The sequence below is a fragment of the Diospyros lotus genome, chromosome 9 (assembly GCF_014633365.1).
Source record: "Diospyros lotus cultivar Yz01 chromosome 9, ASM1463336v1, whole genome shotgun sequence".
Classification (NCBI taxonomy): Eukaryota; Viridiplantae; Streptophyta; class Magnoliopsida; order Ericales; family Ebenaceae; genus Diospyros; species Diospyros lotus.
The window spans coordinates 34,565,970-34,583,907 of record NC_068346.1 but is presented as its reverse complement, the minus strand read 5'-3'; the positions used below and the strand labels follow the sequence as shown (position 1 = coordinate 34,583,907).

At 38.6% G+C, this 17,938-nt stretch overlaps 1 protein-coding gene, 1 long non-coding RNA gene and 1 pseudogene across 2 annotated transcripts; 2 read left to right on the top strand and 1 right to left on the bottom strand.

Moving 5' to 3' along the window:
- The first annotated feature begins 1,152 nt into the window (after positions 1-1,152).
- Positions 1,153-3,065, top strand: LOC127809386 (mitogen-activated protein kinase kinase kinase 20-like; annotated as a pseudogene).
- Positions 3,066-6,306: 3,241 nt separating this feature from the next.
- On the top strand, positions 6,307-6,846 carry LOC127809385 (mitogen-activated protein kinase kinase kinase 20-like). Its single transcript, XM_052348145.1, has one exon. It carries the CDS (start codon positions 6,307-6,309, stop codon positions 6,844-6,846), a length of 540 nt encoding a protein of 179 aa, XP_052204105.1.
- Positions 6,847-7,316: 470 nt separating this feature from the next.
- On the bottom strand, positions 7,317-10,010 carry LOC127810206 (uncharacterized). The gene is made up of 2 exons (XR_008025384.1): positions 9,586-10,010; positions 7,317-7,371 (listed from the first exon to the last, which is right to left on the bottom strand). It is a non-coding gene; the product is annotated as an uncharacterized LOC127810206 (long non-coding RNA).
- Between the last annotated feature and the right edge of the window lie 7,928 nt (positions 10,011-17,938).

The window sequence follows — 17,938 nt, the reverse complement described above, 5'->3', positions numbered from 1 at the left end:
AAAACAAAAAAAAAATTGGTAAAAAAAATGATATCGTTTTTGACATTTTGATCAGTTCAGTTATTTCGAAATTTTTTTTTTTTCAATATGGAGACTGGATTGAACCAAACGAAAACAATCAAAATTGTCAAACTTAGAAATCGAACTGAAGCAACCTATAGTTTAAACCGAACTGAACCAATAATTTTGGCTAATTCAGTTCAATTATTTCGATTTAACCAAAATATTTGAAAAGTGAACACATTTCTTGTCTTATAAAGTTATTTATATTTTAAAATAAATTTTAAAAAATTGGATAAACTCACTTAGTTTGGGTAAATTGGCTTAGATAAGGGTCAGCACAAGTTTATGGCAACTTATTTTTTTATGAGTTATGAGATTATATTGAGTTATCCATATTCGAATCAGATCTAGTCTAACACACACGTGTTAGACTTAACAAATAATAAGTCAACTTAACTCATTTTTTTAACACAAATTCAATTATTTCGATTTCAATATTTTAGTCGATTCGATAAACAAACCGACTAAATGCTCACTCCTCAATACAATTATTGTTCTATTTATTGTTGCTTTTTTATAAGCACTTATTTTTGCCACCAAGAGGATTTTAAAGAGGATTTAATTATAATTATTTTAGTTTGTTTTCTCAAGTTTATTAATCACAGATAATATGTGTGTGTGTGTGTGTTTTAAGGTGCATTTCATATAATTAAGTAATTAGGTCACTTTCTGAATTTAACAGCCATTGTCAATTAATACTAATTGATTCTTAATTTCTCCTCTCTTCTCTTATCTTCCATAAGAGTTAGTATATCCAACAGCGAATCTAAGATGATTAAGATTTCAAAATCAAAATTAGTAGTATATATATGATCAGATCGACTATGTGTGTATATATATATATACATACAGAGAGAGAGAAAGAAAGCTGATTGGTATGCGAGTGGATAATAGGATTAATAAGGCAGTAGCTTTTGATCAGATTACTAGTGTTTAATCTCATCTGATTTGATAACGCGTAACCCAATTCATAATTGATTTTGGATTAATGGTCTAATCTATAAATATGCATGCATGCATTAGAACTTTAGAAGATATAATCGTCAATAACGTCGCCAGGGGGAAGAAAGAGAGATTGAAGAGCAATTAATGGGTTCTTGGGCGAAGATACAGTTCCTTGGCAAGGGATCGTTCGGGATAGTGTGCAAGGCAGTCCCTCTAATAAGGGAATTGGGAGATCCCGATCAAGATGACTAAGACGACTACCATGACGGTCGGCTGCTGATCACAGCTCCTGTAATCACCGTCAAGTCTGCAGATTTCGAGTTCTCCGCCTCTCTTCAACGGGAAGGAGAACTACTTCGCGTGCTGAGTGATTATCTTGAAATTATCCGTTGTTATGGAGAAGACATATCCGAAGAAAACGGCAAGAGCCTCTACAACCTCTTGCTGGAGTACGCTCCTGGCGGCTCCATCAAGAGCCTGATGGAACGAAGCGGAGGGAGATTGCCTGAATCTGATGTCAGGCGCTACGCTTGCATGATTCTGAAAGCTCTATGCTACATGCACAGGAACAGCTACGCGCATTGCAACATCAAGCCGCACAACATTCTTGTCTTTCCGTACGAAGATGGCTCTGGAAACTACGTGAAGATAGCGGATTTTGGACTGGCAAAAACAGCAAGCGATGGCAGCAGATGGGACAAGGGCCACAATCGCGGGACACTTCTATATTCTTCACCAGAAGCCGTTGGGCGGGGCTCTAACAGACCGCCTGCAGATATATGGGCTCTTGGATGCACCATATCGGAGATGATGACCGGAAAACGCCTCTGGACGTGCAAGAACGATGTGGAGCTTAGACGCAAGATAGCTCTTACGAGAGAACAACCCAGAATTCCCGAAAACATATCCGGCGAGGGGAAGGATTTCTTGTTCAAGTGTTTGGACAGGAAATGGAACACCAGATGGACAGCTTAAAAGCTTCTACAGCATCCCTTCGTTCAAGGGGAACTCGAGGAACTGGCCAATGAGATGCTAGTACTGATGAGTATTGGTGAAGATGTTCAATGGGTTTCTAGGTTCTCCATGTTTGAAACTTCGGTAGTGGAAGATCGAGGACAAGAACAGGAAGATGAAGGAGAAGAGATGGAGGAGGAGAAGGAGTTGTTGTTCTGTTTGCCTTCATTTTTTAAGCTTCATGTAATCTATTAATATCTCTCCTCTTGTAAGATTTTGTCAAATATTATCAAATAACAGTACATTACACACGGATTGGATTATGATAATTGGCTTAATCATGTACTAATTAATTCCTCTTTACAAATATATTACATGTGTACATTAACTTTAGTAATTATGCACAGTTTGTACTCTAATTAGGCATCGCAACGTTTATAATTGGATTAGTCACCATGACATTGTATTTGTGTTGATCGTGACTCTATAGTTAGCCGATGATGGGCCTTCTAGTTCTTAGGATAAAAATCATAAGTTCATCGCAGGTTAAATTTAATTTGAGGCCTAAGCTATATGAGGCTTGTAGGACTTACTTGAAAACTTGGCCTAAGCTATATGAGGCCTGTAGGACTTACTTGAAAACTTAGTTCAAAACTACTCAAACAAGGAGCTCCAAAGAGGACACAGACTCCAACTCAAGCTCATATCAGGCTCGTCTAGTCTATTCAAAGAATCAACTCCAATCATGAGCGTGACATCACCCTGGCCCATATTGACCCTCTAGCCTGCCTACTTAAAGGCGCAATATCCCAAGAGACCGGATGACATTTATTACACATTTATTAACTCACTACTGTGTTATTATTAGGGGTGAGCAGAAGTTCGGATAAACCGAATTAATCGAACCGAACCAACCAAATTAATCGGTCCGGTTCGATTTTTTTGATGAAATAATTTAGTTCGGTTACTTCAATTCGATTTTTTTTATGAAACGATTCGATTCGATTCGATTTGCAATATTCCAAATTTTTTATTATTCGGTTAATTGAACTAACCGTGAGTTCAACATAACCCCCCCCTCAAAACACAACCCACACAGACCACATCCGACCCGACCGACACTCATACTCCCCCCCTCTCCTTCTCTCTCTCTCTCCCTCTCTCTAACTCCCCCTACCCTCGCCTACGAGCACCAAGTTCGTGTGTTGTTGAAGGCATAACCGCACCCCCCCTTCTCTCTCTCTCTTCCCCTCCCCCCACCCTCCCACTTGCAAGCGAGATTGCGAGATCGATTTCTGCGGCCCCAAAACACGGAACCCACACCCGACCAAATTGAACCCTAACCCTCACCCCACCATCCCTCTCCTTCGTTTTTTCTTTTCCTTATGCTTGGACGATTGACGAGAACTATTCCAAGATCTGGGCCATGGCGACGGCGCTAGCAGTGGCGGCTGCCGAAGTGGCGGAGGGGCAATCGGCGACAACAACGTGCACTTCGAAGCTCATTGACCAGGCCCTTTTTTCTTCCCAAGAGCTACAAAATCCCTGAGGACCTCAACTCTTGCGTCAAAGACTCAAAGATACGCATATTTCTTCTGATTTAGTGATTCTTGTTCACTTGTTCTAGAAAATTCCAATTGGGAAACTCTCTGGGTATTTCCGATTCTTGTTCATTTGTTTTGGAAATTCTAATTGGGGACTGGAAAATCATTTTGGTTTCATGTTCTGTTATACTAGGATTATCAGTTCTGATTGGGGATTGGAAACTCTCTGGTTATTGTCGATTCGGTTCGATTATTGCATTTTATTCTTCAGTTATTTCAATTTCGATTAGTTCGGTTATATTAGGATTATTGGTCGGTTCGGTTATTAAGGACAATTCAGTTCGATTCGGCTAGGAATTTTTGGGCAGTTCGGTTCGGTTATAACCGATTGCACACCCCTAGTTATTAATTTCTCAGCATAGTGAATGATTTGAGCATCAGAGAATGCACCAGGGATACAAAAAAGCTAGTTTAGACAAGTTCGAGTTTGAGGGTTGCTAAAACTACCTTAAAACCGAGATGAACTCAAATTGATGACTATATATAACATAGATCTAGTAACGATCCATTCCAAAACCCCTAGTCATAATATATTTTTTATTTTACTTAAGTTTTTAAATAAAAACTTTTAACATTATTTGACTTATTGGATAAATCACCAAAATATTTTGCTAAGTGTATTCTCATTTTCAATGCAATATATAACTCCTAGTTTTGGTATTTAAGCCCTTTATATTTTATATTTACACTAATTTATATATTGTGGAATAGGATAATAATTATCTTTTTATATAGTTATCTAAACCAAAAAGTTATTTCCTGATATAGATAGGCAAAAGGAAATTATTAACTATTTATAGATAATAAATATTTCATTTTAGCATATGAATTAATAGAATATAATATATAATTTATTAAATTATATATATTTCATAATTAGTAATAAATGAATTTATATTTTTCTAATAAAGTAAATAAAGCCAAATGACCAAGGGGTCAGTACTGTAAGATTAGACATAAAACAATTAGAGCACAAGGAACTTACGGCCATTCGATAGTTGATCAAATAGTAATAACATTAAATAATGTTGTGAAAGAGATATTATTATAAATTAATTTTTAAAAGACCAATTTACCCCTTTGTCCAAATAGATTATAATTATAAAATATATATTTTTATGCAATGACTCAAAATATTTTTAAATTAAAAATATATTTTAATATGTATCTCTAAATAACATATCAGAATTTAAAGTAATATAAGAGAGAGAATATTATCTTAAAGTAATATAATATTATAAAACTCTTATCAAACGAGCCGTTAAGAACTACAATTACTGGACAACCACATTGGTTGTTTTATATTTCTTGTATTAAGATGAAATATAAAAAAACTTTTGTGGCTTGGATATTTTTATATCTAAACCAAAATAACCAAACCAAACTAGTCGAAATTGACAATTTAGTTTAATTTAATTTATAAACTGCTTTGATTTGTCATGACCTTGGGTATTTTAGGGGCAAAAGCTGTAATTGAGTTACAATTACAGTTAGGGAGTATTTTTGTAATTCGATTAAAACACATGGATGCTGTTATTCTGTTATTTTCCCTTTTGTCTTGTAGTTTAGTTGGTTAAAGAACTTTGTTTGGTAGCCAATATATATATTATCTCAAATGATGAAAAAGAATTGAATATTCTATTTTCTCTCTAATATTTCTCCTCTCATTCTCTCTTCTGTTTCTTCCCCCTTCTTCTTCTTCTTCTGATTTTTTCCCCCTCATTCTTCTCATTTCCTCCCCCATACCAAGTAATACTTGGTTCTAATCCTATCGGATCCTTCCGATTTCCGATCTAATCCTAGATTAAACCCTAGGATGATGACATGATTTAATTCTAAAATTTGAATTTTTTAATTATTTTAATTTGGTTTGGTCTCAGCAAAATCAAAATAACCAAACAAATTGAAATGTACAAAATAATGTCATTTTTTACCAAATTAAGAATTAGAGGAGGGCAGATTCAATAGAAGAAAAAGCTCTTAAACAGAACAAAAGGCAGATTCAGCAGATTTGATTTTTTTTAGTTTTTTTTAGTTTTTTATTTGAACAATTATTTGATCAATTTGATTCAGTTTTTGAAAAATGTTCAATTTATTCAATTTAAACAATTCTATCAGTTCAAAATGGTCACCCCTACTTAAAATCTTTTAGGCCTCTTAATTTATAATTAAAAAACATGTTAAACAATGCATAAAATATCAAAGCGTGACATATGTAATGCCAAGTAGCAAGGCTTGCTATCTTAACTTAATTTGTTAATTAGTGTTTGTTTTTTACTCGTGCGAATATATATCTTTTCTCCCTCCTCATGAATATCTAGAAAATCAACAAAACTAAACGAGAAGAGATTATGAATTTAATAAATTATTAATCTATTACAATTGAAATTAGCTTCATGGCCAATTAAATCTATAGCAACTTGGGATTAGGACTCAATCAACATATACGCTTATAAATAAGGATAGATGGATGCATGCATGCTTGTGCATGTCATTAAGAAGAAGCTACAGTAGCTTGGGTGAAGATTGAAGAAGGTTGCTTAATCACTAATCGACGATGGGTACTTCTAACCATAACTGGGTGAAGACATGGGCTATCGGGAAGGGACCGTTTGGGAAAGTGCACATAGCGGTTCCTCGACCCCCCAACATTGATCATTCAAAGTTGTTGGTTCCTACAATTGCAGTCAAGTCCCCTAAATTCAAACACTAGTCGTCTCCCCAAAAGGAAGGAAGCATCATGTTCACCTTGAACGATTGCCTAGGGATTGTTCGTTGCTACAGAGAAGACGCAAGCAACGAAGGCGACAAAACGGTCTACAACCTTTTGCTGGAGTTCGCTCCCGGCAGTTCCCTCAGGAATCTCATGCAGAGAAACAATGAAGGGAAGCTATCGGAGTCTAATGTGAGGCGCTACGCTATGATGATCCTTAAGGCTCTAAGACACATGCATGAGAGGGGTTACGCGCACTGTGACGTTAAGCCCGAGAACATTATTGTTTTCCCGTCCAAGAATGGTGGAAACAGTGTGAAGATAACTGATTTTGGAATAGCGCAAAAAATAAGAGACGACATAAGAAGTTGTAGTCTTGGAAATGGTGGTTCACACTGTGGACATCTTCCCTTCGCTTCTATTTTGCATGGTTCACACATAGGGTCGATGGATATATGGTATCTCAGGTACATGGTGGCGGACATGTTGACTGGAAAATTGGTATGGGAGTATCGGGAATTTTGGGACCTAAGGTGTCAGGTTCCTCCTGGAGCTAGGAAGTCTTGAAATCGTCAAAAGCCCCGGATTCCACAAAATTTATCCGATGAAGGAAGAGATTTTGTGATGAATTGTCTGGACAGCCGATCGGAGCGTGCGGATAGCTGAAAGGCTTTTGAACCATCCTTTCATTGTCGGTGAGCCAAATGGATTGCTAGACGATGAGGGTGAGATGGTGCCATCATGGATTAGTATTGATGATGGCAAATGGGTTTCTCGAGTCTCTATGTTTGGGGACCTTGGGGGCACTCGACAGCATAGAGAAAATTACAAGGGAATTGTGAGAGATCCAGTTAACAATCAACATGTACAATGAACCAATTACGTTAGAAACGTTAAACATTCAATATAATAAGACTTGTGAAAACCAATAAAATGCATGAAAAATAATTTGCAAGGTTTTTCATTCCACACCTTAATGAGTTCGGTTCTTCTCTGAGGATCAATTCCCGAAACCCCAATAATCATCTTCTCAGCAGAAACATCCATTTGTATTGGCACCTCAAAGCCAGCAAAAGCAACCTCTCGCCTCCACTGAGAAGAAGAAAACTTCCAATCAGATATTTTTCATTATCAGTGTCATTGTAGGAACAGCCACGGCCGTTAGTGGTTTTCAATATTTCTTTTTGCAACAAGCTTTAGTAATTCCCTTCTGAAGGTAAAGAACACGAAAGGAATATGGCAAGAAAAAAAAATGAAGGGAAACAGAACTCTCACTACAAAGTTATAACAACTTGAGCCTTAGTCAGGAAAATCCAGATGAGAAAGAAGCTTGAAACACTTTCCTCGTTAATGCTTTATTTCAACTAATAAAATGATGCCCCCTTTCAAAATAAAAACAGAGCTTACTCTCAAACACCCTCCCTCCTACTTCTTTCCCTCCAAAAGATGGAAAATTCTTAGCTCATTTACGCGAAAAGTGAGTTGGAAATTGACCAAACATAGAGAAAGAAAACAATTGCATTAAATTTCATCAACTCCCTTCACTGGAAGAAGGAACTAGGAAACCAGATTTAAATCTTTGTAGAAGCAATTTTTGTCAGAAAATCAATTTCCCAGCACATAAGAAAAAGGGAAAACAATTCCATCAAGCAATCAACCTTAGATTCACAGGTTAAAGCAATTAACATTATCCCATGAAGGCATTTCACACAAATTCACAGCTACTTTTTCTACCAGACAGCCACCAGCTGAATCACAGCCTCCATTTACGAAAATACTCACAGATCAATCGGAAATTTTGAACTGAAGCAAAATAAGCAAATCAACCACAGATGCATGCAGAATAGACAAGATAGAAACCAAACCTCTCCGCCGAGGTAACAGAATGTTTTAAAATGCATGATTATTGTGGTATCATGCACGTAATATTGTTGAAAACCAATCATAGTAAATGTTTTAATGTTCTCTTTCTTTTGATTTTTGTATGGGATCCAACAATAACAATTACATACTAATTACCCTGTAAAAATTTAAATATTAAGGACAATCCTAAATATCAAAAGCAACAAACCAGAAAGGCTTCTTGCACATATATACATATTACAGAAATTTTTATCATAAGAAGTTATCATACTTCTAAAATTTGCATTTATTAATGTTGAAAAATTTTGCGAACCAGAAAGCAATTTTTCATTATCTTGAGATGGTTAAAAGGATTAATCCAAAAAGTACTTATGTTTATGTCACTTTCTTAATTTCACCACCATTGCCAATATTGATTGATTCTTAATTATCCACACGGGAAGACTCAGAGGCTTAATTCCTTCTTGATCAGCTGTTCTTACTTGGATTTACTTTACCAAGTTATACTCTTATCTTCTAACAGAGATAAGAAGCCAAAATAAAAATCAAAATCAAAATTAGTTGTGCATGATCAGATCACCTATTTAGCTCAATTGATGTGCAATATTTCTTTATCACATGGAAATCAGACGAATATTACATTGCCACTGGGTAATGGGAATAATTAGTAGCAGCTTCTGATCAAATAAAGTCAAAACTAGTTTGTAGTATAGATATGACAGAGATTGTAACCCCGGTATAAAAAATTCAAACGCTTGAAATTAAATATGACAGAAAATTGTAAACTGTTTGAATTAATTAGCAAAATGTTTTTCTATTGTATTTCATTTTCAATGCAGTATGCAACTCCTAATTTTGGTATTTAAGCCCTTTGTATTTTATATCTACGTTAATATCATCCAATTATTCATTGTCAAATAGGAGAGAAGCTGTCTTTTATATAGTCATCCAAGCCAAAATGTAATTTCCTAGTATAGATAAACAAAAGTAAATTATTAACCATTTCTAAATAATAAATATTTCATTTTAGCATAGTAATTAATAGAGTATAACGGATAATTTATTAAATTATATATTTTTAAAATCAACAAATGAATTTATATTTTTCTAATTAAACGGGAAAAGTTGAATGACCAAAGGGTCCTGTGTACTAATTGATCCTGCCTGACCATTAGGGGCAGCTGGCACCCAATGCCGGTTGGTTTTAATTGCTTTAAATTCACAGTTTAAAGCAATTAACGTTATCCCATGAAGACATTTCACACAAATTCATAGGCACTTTTCCTACCGAACAGCCACCAGCTGAATTACAGCCTCCATTTATGCAAGTACTCACAGATCAATCAGAGATTTAGAACTGAAGCAAGATAAGAAAATGAACTATAGATGTATTACAATAGATACAAAACGGTGAAAGGTTAGAATCCAAGATAGAAACCAAACCTAACAGAGATCAGCGGAAGACGTCAAAACGGTGTCGTGGAACGCCAATCTCCCAAGCACGCGAACCATGTCAGGCTCCACCATGTGCTTCCCTCGGAGAATCTTGAGAATCATCGTTTTCCCTAACCACAACCGAAAAAAACAGATCAATAGCGAGAATTTCGTTTTTTAAAATGGGAACGAACTGGCGCCATTGGAGCCGACGAGGAGGCAGCGATCATCGACGTGCAGAGTGAGGGAGAAGCCGTCGATGAGGGGGACGGAGCCCGGCGGAGGATGGTCGTCTACGCTAGGGTAGGTGAAACTGAGATCGTTGATCTCCACCGTCGGATTGGGAGAAGTCTCTTTCCCCGCTATTGATCATTGTGGACGGAAAACTCGTGGGGCTTCCCAGAGCTGCCGTTTGCTTCTGGCCGAGTTGTTGGACCGACTTCGAATCGTGGCTCATTCTTGGTCGCTAATGCACTAAATAAATAAATGTATAATTCAGTAATGTAAATAAATGCACTAAATAAGGTTAAAAGGGGAATCAACACTTCCCCTTTAACCTTTTCAATGGTTTTGTTATTGAATTGATATTAAATCAATTGAATTGTTTAAACTAAATAGACAGATTAAACATATATCAAAAATGAAACCAAACCAACTGAATATATGATCAAATCAAACAAACTAAAAAATTAAAATAATTAAGAAAAAATTAAAAAAAATTGAGCAAACTGAAAAAATGGAAAAAAAAAATTGAAAAAAAAAAAAAACAAACAAACAAAACAGAACAAATCAATTTTTTTGTCAAAAAAATGATGTTTTTAACATTTTGATCGATTTGATCAATTTAATCAAAATATTATTTACCCCAATCAACATATTTCTTCTTTTATAAAGTTATTTATATTTTAAAATAAATTTAAAACAATTTCTAGAAAATATTTGGATCAATTCACTTGATTTGTCTATAAATTACTATGTCGAGTCATCCATATTTGAATGGGATCTCGTCTCACAAACAAGTTAAGTTTAGCAAATAATAAGCCAACTTAATGCACTTTTTTAACACAAATTTAATTATTTCAATTTTGATATTTTTGTCGATTCAATAAACAAATCGACCAAATGCTTATCCCTTAATATAGTTATTATTCTATTTATTATTTTTTTTTATAGACTTTTATTTATGCCACCATGACGGTTTTAAAGATGATTTAATTATAATTATTTTAATTTGTTTTCTCAAGTTTATTAATCACAGAGATAATATATATATATATATATATATGTGTGTGTGTGTGTTCTTTTAAAGTGCATTTCATATAATTAACTAATTAAGTCACCTTTTGAATTTCATAGCCACTGCCAATTAATACAAATTGATTCTTAATTTCTCCTCCCTTCCATAAGAGTTAATATATCTAAAAGTGAATCTAAGATGATTAAGATTTCAAAATCTAAATTAATTATATATATATATAAAAAGGGAGAGAACTGATTGGTAGTCAGTGGATAATAGGAAAAAAAAATCATAAATTCATAGTAATTTAAATTTAATTTGAGGCATGTAGAACTTACTTGAAAACTTAATTCAAAACTACTCAAACAAGGAACTCCAAGGAGAACACATACTTAAACTCATATCGACCCTTTAATTTGACCCATATCGACCCTCTAGCCTGCCCATATAAAGGCGTGATATCCCAAAAGACAAGACCAAATTTATTACACATTTATTAACTCATTATGTTATTATTTTCTTAGCATAGTGAATAATTTGGGTATAAGAGAATGCAGTAGGGAAATAGAAAAGTTAGTTTAGACAAATTTGGGTTTGAGGGTTGCTAAGACTACCTTAAAACCAAGATGAACCCGAATTGAATATGACTACATATAACATAGATCTAGTAATGATCAACTCTAAAACCCTTATCAATAGTCGTAATATATTTTTTATTTTAGTTAAGTTTTTAAATAAAAACTTTTAACACTATTTCACTTATTGGATAAATCACTAAAATATTTTGCCAAGTGTATTTTCATTTTCAATGCAATATATAACTCCTAGTTTTGGTATTTAAGCCCTTTATATTTTATATTTAAACTAATTTATATATTGTGGAATAGGATAATAATTATCTTTTTTATATAGTTATCTAAACCAAAAAGTCATTTCCTAATATAGATAGGCAAAAGGAAATTATTAAATAGATAATAAATATTTATTTTTTGTAATAAAAAATAAAAAAATCATTTTAGCATATGAATTAATAGGGTATAATATATAATTTATTAAATTATATATTTCATAATTAGTAATAAATGAATTTATATTTTTCTAATTAAGTAAATAAAGCCAAATGACCAAGGGGTCACTACTCTAAAATTAGACATAAAACAACTAGAGCATCTAACGACCTATGATAAATGACCACAAGGAACTTACGGCCATTCGATATTTGATCAAATAGTAATATAATTAAATATATAAGAAATTATATGACTTTTTTTTTAAGGGGTGTTAAATAAATTTATCAAATACCATAAAAAATACTTTTGTCTGAAATATTTTTCATATATTACTTTTTTTTATCTATGTAAGCACCCCCGCCCGGATATCCCAACCACCCGGTCTATCCGAACGAGTGCGCTCACAGAAGGGAAGAGGAATAGACAAAAGACAGAAATGCCCTGGCATGCATAAATAAGAAATTTAACAGCGGAAGAAAAACGGTAAACATGCATGCCCACAAGCACCCCGCTGATACAGCGGTCATGGAGTATATAAAAATACATACAGACCCTGTGCCAACAATAGGAGGTACAAATGATAACCTGGCACAGTCAAAAATAAAAGACAGCGTCTCTAGCAAAACATCAGAGATGATGGGGGCAGCTAACTGTACACCTTACCAACACGGCCGGCTGCTAAATGGAACGATCCTCGCCCTCGGCCTTTGCTTTACCCTTACCTGGAATGATGGAAAGCAAGGTGAGTCGCGAGACTCAGCAAGTTTATAAGAAATGAAAGGCTATAAATAAAAGAAGAGACCATCCCAAACACAGCCCCACAAGTACACACAAGTCATGAGACGCTATAACACAACAGTGCAGTATAGTGAAAGCACATACCGGTCCTTGGGGCCCACACAAGACACCTGGCACCCAAGTCCCATACCAACCTGCCGCTGCCCTGGAAGGCAACAATATCCTCAACAAACCTGTGCGCACTGTCCCGGGGCGGTACTCCCGTCACCCGTATCCACGTCGGTACTCCCGACAACCGAGCCATAGGCTCCCTCGGAACGGTACTCCCGTCCGAGAACTAAATACTATCAGTAGCCATGCAATGCACATAAAATGCAATGGCGTAGTGAGCATCAACGTGATACCAGGCGCCCATACATCCAAGCATCAGGCCATGCTCCGCCCATATAGTAAGCCACACACGATGCATATGCCCGTGCTGGATGCATTATAATCAAGCTAAAATGCCCGTGACCAAGCATAACCAAATCATGTTAATCCCAACATGCAGCCCGTACCCATGTGCACATCAAGCCATGCAACGAGAATAAAATATAAGCAGGCATGCTATAATCACATAACGGCTAAGCAAGTTAGCAGTGCCTGGCACCGGTCAACGGTCAGTGGGTAGGAGAGACTCGCCGGCGGCCTAAGGTAGTCCGTACGACAGTCACTCCGTCACCGAACCATCGATCCTAGCCCCCACTGCACAACCGCTCCAGCCAGAAAATAACCAAAAATCCAATTAATACCCGAACCGCTAAGAACCTAGCCCCGGGTGAGTACGGCATCATTCCCAACAGGCAGGGGGGTGGCACAAACCCCCGTAGGCAACCAACGAATAAAACCCACGAGATCCATTTAATAAATTAAATCTTAAACTAACCGTTTAAAAACTTCATAATTAATTAATGGCCGAAACAAACGAAGGGAGGCCCAATAAATCGCCAACGACAGAAACGACGAGATAGGTAAGAAGAACTTGCCTTATCAGAGATATCCTTAGGCTCGTTGGGTCCAAAAGTAGTAAAAATTATACAAACTGCAATATCCCAATTATTTGCCAAAATTAATAAAATTGGACGCAAAACGAAATTCTGACCGTACAGAATATTAATTACTAACTGCTCTACATACCTGGATAATTAAATCAGGGATTAAACGGAGTTTAATCCAATTTTTGAAGCCCCAAAATCTCAGAAATTTCTCTCGCGCACGCTGCTGCTCTTTTCTGTAATTCCTTACTGTTCGCATGCAAAAAGAACGCCCGAAATCGGGCTTAAATCGGCCAAAAACGAGCGGCTGAGGCGCGGCCACGTGGCAGCGCGCGGGCCATCCACTGGGAGCCACCGCCATTGACGAAACGACGTCGTTTTGACGCCTATGGCTGAATTAAATCAGCCAAAATTTCCCCTCCTCGCGCGCAGCCCCCGCGATTCGATCCCTCATCCGCTGCCTGGCCGCCTCGCGCGCGAACCGCCCGCGCCCACGCTCGCATCTAACCTATATATGTTTTAAGTTATATTTAATGTGACTTTTGGCCTCTTCCGCGATTCACGCCAGCACCCCTAAACTTCCATTAATTGCACTAACGCCCACTTAATTAATTACATTAACTCCCGAAATTTCTGAAAATCCCATTATTGAATTTCTTTTAATTTTCCTATAATTCCAGAAATTCCTAAAACAAATTAATTAATTATTTTAATTTCTTATTTCCTTAAAATCACATAAGTAAATTTTATTAAATCACAACAAATTATTTTAATATTTCCTTTAATTTAAATTACCCCAAAATTAAATTAAATTGGCATTTACGGGGCGTTACAAATCCTCTCCCCCTTAAAAGAATTTCGTCCCCGAAATTCGTACCTGGCTAGGCAAACAACTGAGGATGAAGTCGTATCATATCCTCCTCTAGCTCCCACGTAGCCTCCTCTGGGGTATGCCGCTGCCACTGGACCTTCACATAGGGAATCGTGCGACTACGGAGCACTTTTTCTTTTCGATCCACGATACTGGTAGGCAACTCGATGTACGACGCGTCCTCTTGCACCACGAGCGGATGATAATCAATGACATGCCCGGGATCTGCCACGTACTTGCGGAGCATAGAAACATGAAAGACATCATGTACATGGGCTAACTGAGGGGGTAAAGCTAACCGGTATGCCAACGATCCGACTCGCTCCAATATCTCGAACGGTCCCACATAGCGAGGACTCAACTTGCCAGATACTCCGAAGCGTCGAACACCCCTCATCGGCATAACTCGAAGGAAAACATGATCACCCACATCAAACTCCAAATCTCGGCGTCGTCTATCAGCATAACTCTTCTGACGATCCTGAGCTGCCTTCATCCTAGCCCGAATCAACTGGATCTTTTCTGTCGTCTGCTCCACCAACTCCGGTCCAAGTAACGCTCGCTCCCCAGTCTCGGTCCAGCAAAGCGGTGACCTACACGGCCGCCCATATAATGCCTCAAATGGTGCCATCCCAATGCTGGCCTGGAAGCTATTATTGTAAGCAAACTCCACCAACGACAAATGGTCATCCCAGCTCCCATGAAAGTCCAGTACACAGGCGCGGAGCATATCTTCCAAAGTCCGAATGGTCCGCTCCGACTGCCCGTCAGTCTGAGGATGAAAGGCTGTACTGAAAGTCAGCTGGGTCCCCATAGCACTCTGCAACGCCTCCCAAAATCGTGAGGTAAACCGAGGATCCCTGTCTGACACAATACTAGCTGGGACTCCATGCAGTCTCACCACCTCATCAATGTATAGCTTGGCCAGTCGATGAATAGGATAGGTCTTCTTGACAGGTAAGAAGTGCGCTGATTTAGTCAACCGATCGATAATCACCCATATCGAATCATACCCCCGGCTGGATCGTGGCAATCCTGAGACAAAATCCATAGCTATGCGTTCCCACTTCCACTCCGGCACAGATAAAGGTCGTAACAATCCTGCGGGCCTCTGGTGCTCAGCCTTAACCTGCTGGCACACTAAACATCGCGATACAAATTCTGCTACGCTCCTCTTCATGCCGCTCCACCAATACTGACGTCGTAAGCCCTGGTACATCTTCGTCGCTCCAGGATGGATAGTATAGGGAGAACGATGAGCTTCCTCTAGGATCCTCAGCCTGATATCACTGTCACTCGGCACACAGATCCGTCCACGAAACAATAGCAAACCATCGTCCCTCTGACTGTACCCCAATGACCCAAATCTCTCCATATCAGCCATAATCTCGCCAAGCTCCACATCCTGTCGCTGTCGATCGCGAATCTGACCCTCCAGATCCGAATGGATACTCATGGCAGCGCAATAAAGTGTAGGATTGTCTGGTGCCACAGAAATAGTAAGATCGCTCATCTGCTCCAGTAAGACCCACTCCTGCACCATCATAGCTGCAACTGATGCTCCACGGCGACTCAGTGCATCTGCTACCACATTGGCTTTACCTGGATGATAGAGGATCTCGCAATCGTAGTCCTTAAGCAGCTCCAACCAACGTCGTTGTCTCATATTAAGTTCCTTTTGCGAAAATAAATACTTGAGACTCTTGTGATCTGTATATATCTGGACTCTCTCACCATAAAGATAATGCCTCCAAATTTTCAAGGCAAACACGACAGCCGCCAACTCCAGATCATGTGTGGGATAATTCTCTTCATGCCTCTTCAACTGTCTGGATGCATAAGCATTCACTCGGCCGTCCTGCATCAAAACACATCCCAATCCTGCATACGAGGCATCACTGTAAACAGTAAATAACTCACCACACCTGGGTATCGTCAGTACTGGCGCCGAAGTCAAACGCCGCTTCAACTCCTGGAATGATCTCTCGCAAGACTCATCCCAAATAAATCTGGTGCCCTTCCTTGTCAGCTTCGTCAGGGGAGATGCAAGCCGTGCAAAACCCTCTATGAACCGTCGATAATATCCGGCAAGGCCAAGAAAACTCCGAATCTCTGTCACTGTCATCGGTCTCGGCCAATCCATCACGGCTCTAGTCTTCTCTGGGTCTACTGAGATACCCTCTCCTGAGACCACGTGTCCCAAGAATACCACTCGGGTCTGCCAAAACTCACATTTCGAAAACTTGGCATATAACTGCTCCTCTCTGAGCTTCTGCAGAACCACGCTCAGATGCGCCTCGTGTGTCTCAGGGCTCGGTGAGTAAATTAGGATGTCGTCAATGAAAACTATGACAAAAGAATCCAAATATTCCTTGAATACCCTATTCATCAGATCCATAAATACTGCAGGTGCATTGGTCAGCCCAAACGGCATGACCACAAATTCATAATGGCCGTAACGCGTGCGAAATGCGGTCTTTGCAATATCCTCATCTCTGACTCGCACCTGATGATAACCTGACCGCAAATCTATCTTGGAAAACATCGATGCACCACGCAACTGATCCAGTAAATCATCCACACGGGGTAGGGGGTACTTGTTCTTGATTGTTACCTGATTAAGCTGTCGGTAATCTATACAAAGTCGCATAGACCCGTCCTTCTTGCGCACAAATAATACTGGGGCCCCCCATGGCGATGTGCTCGGCCGAATAAAACCTTTCTCCAAAAGATCTTGCAATTGCACCTTGAGTTCTTTCAGTTCATTGGCAGCCATACGGTAAGGAGTCTTGGAAATAGGCTGCGTACCTGGCATCAGATCGACCGCAAAATCAATCTCTCGGTGCGGTGGTAGTCCCGGCAACTCATCTGGGAACACATCTGGAAAGTCTCGCACCACAGGATAGGCAGCCAACTCCTTCTTCTCCCCCGCTATCACGGTCACGAACGCAAAGTAGGCTTCACACCCACATCGAATAAGTCTCTCGGCGTGCATAACTGATATCATCGGCGTAGTCACCACTGGTTTCACACCCCGGTATGTAACAACTGGTCTCCCCGGATGCTCAAATGATATTACCTTCCGACGACAATCAACCCGAGCATAGTGCCGAGAGAGCCAATCCATACCCAACAGTAAGTCAAAATCCTGGATCGCCAAAACAACAAGATCCCCCACAAATACCTGGTCGTAAATCCCTATCTCGCAATCCCTGACCATCTCACTCCCCAACAACACCGTCCCTCCCGGTGTCGAAATAGATAAATCATATGGTAAGGGGTTACACGGGATTGGGATCTTATGCAACAAATGGGGTGCTATAAAAGAGTGGGTGGAACCTGTATCAAATAGGGCACGTGCGTCATGGCCATAGAGAGTAAGTATACCTTGCACTATATCACTGCTCTCAGCTGCCTCGGTCGCTGACACTGCAAATGCCTGTCCCTGCATCTGAACTCTCTCTGTAGGTCC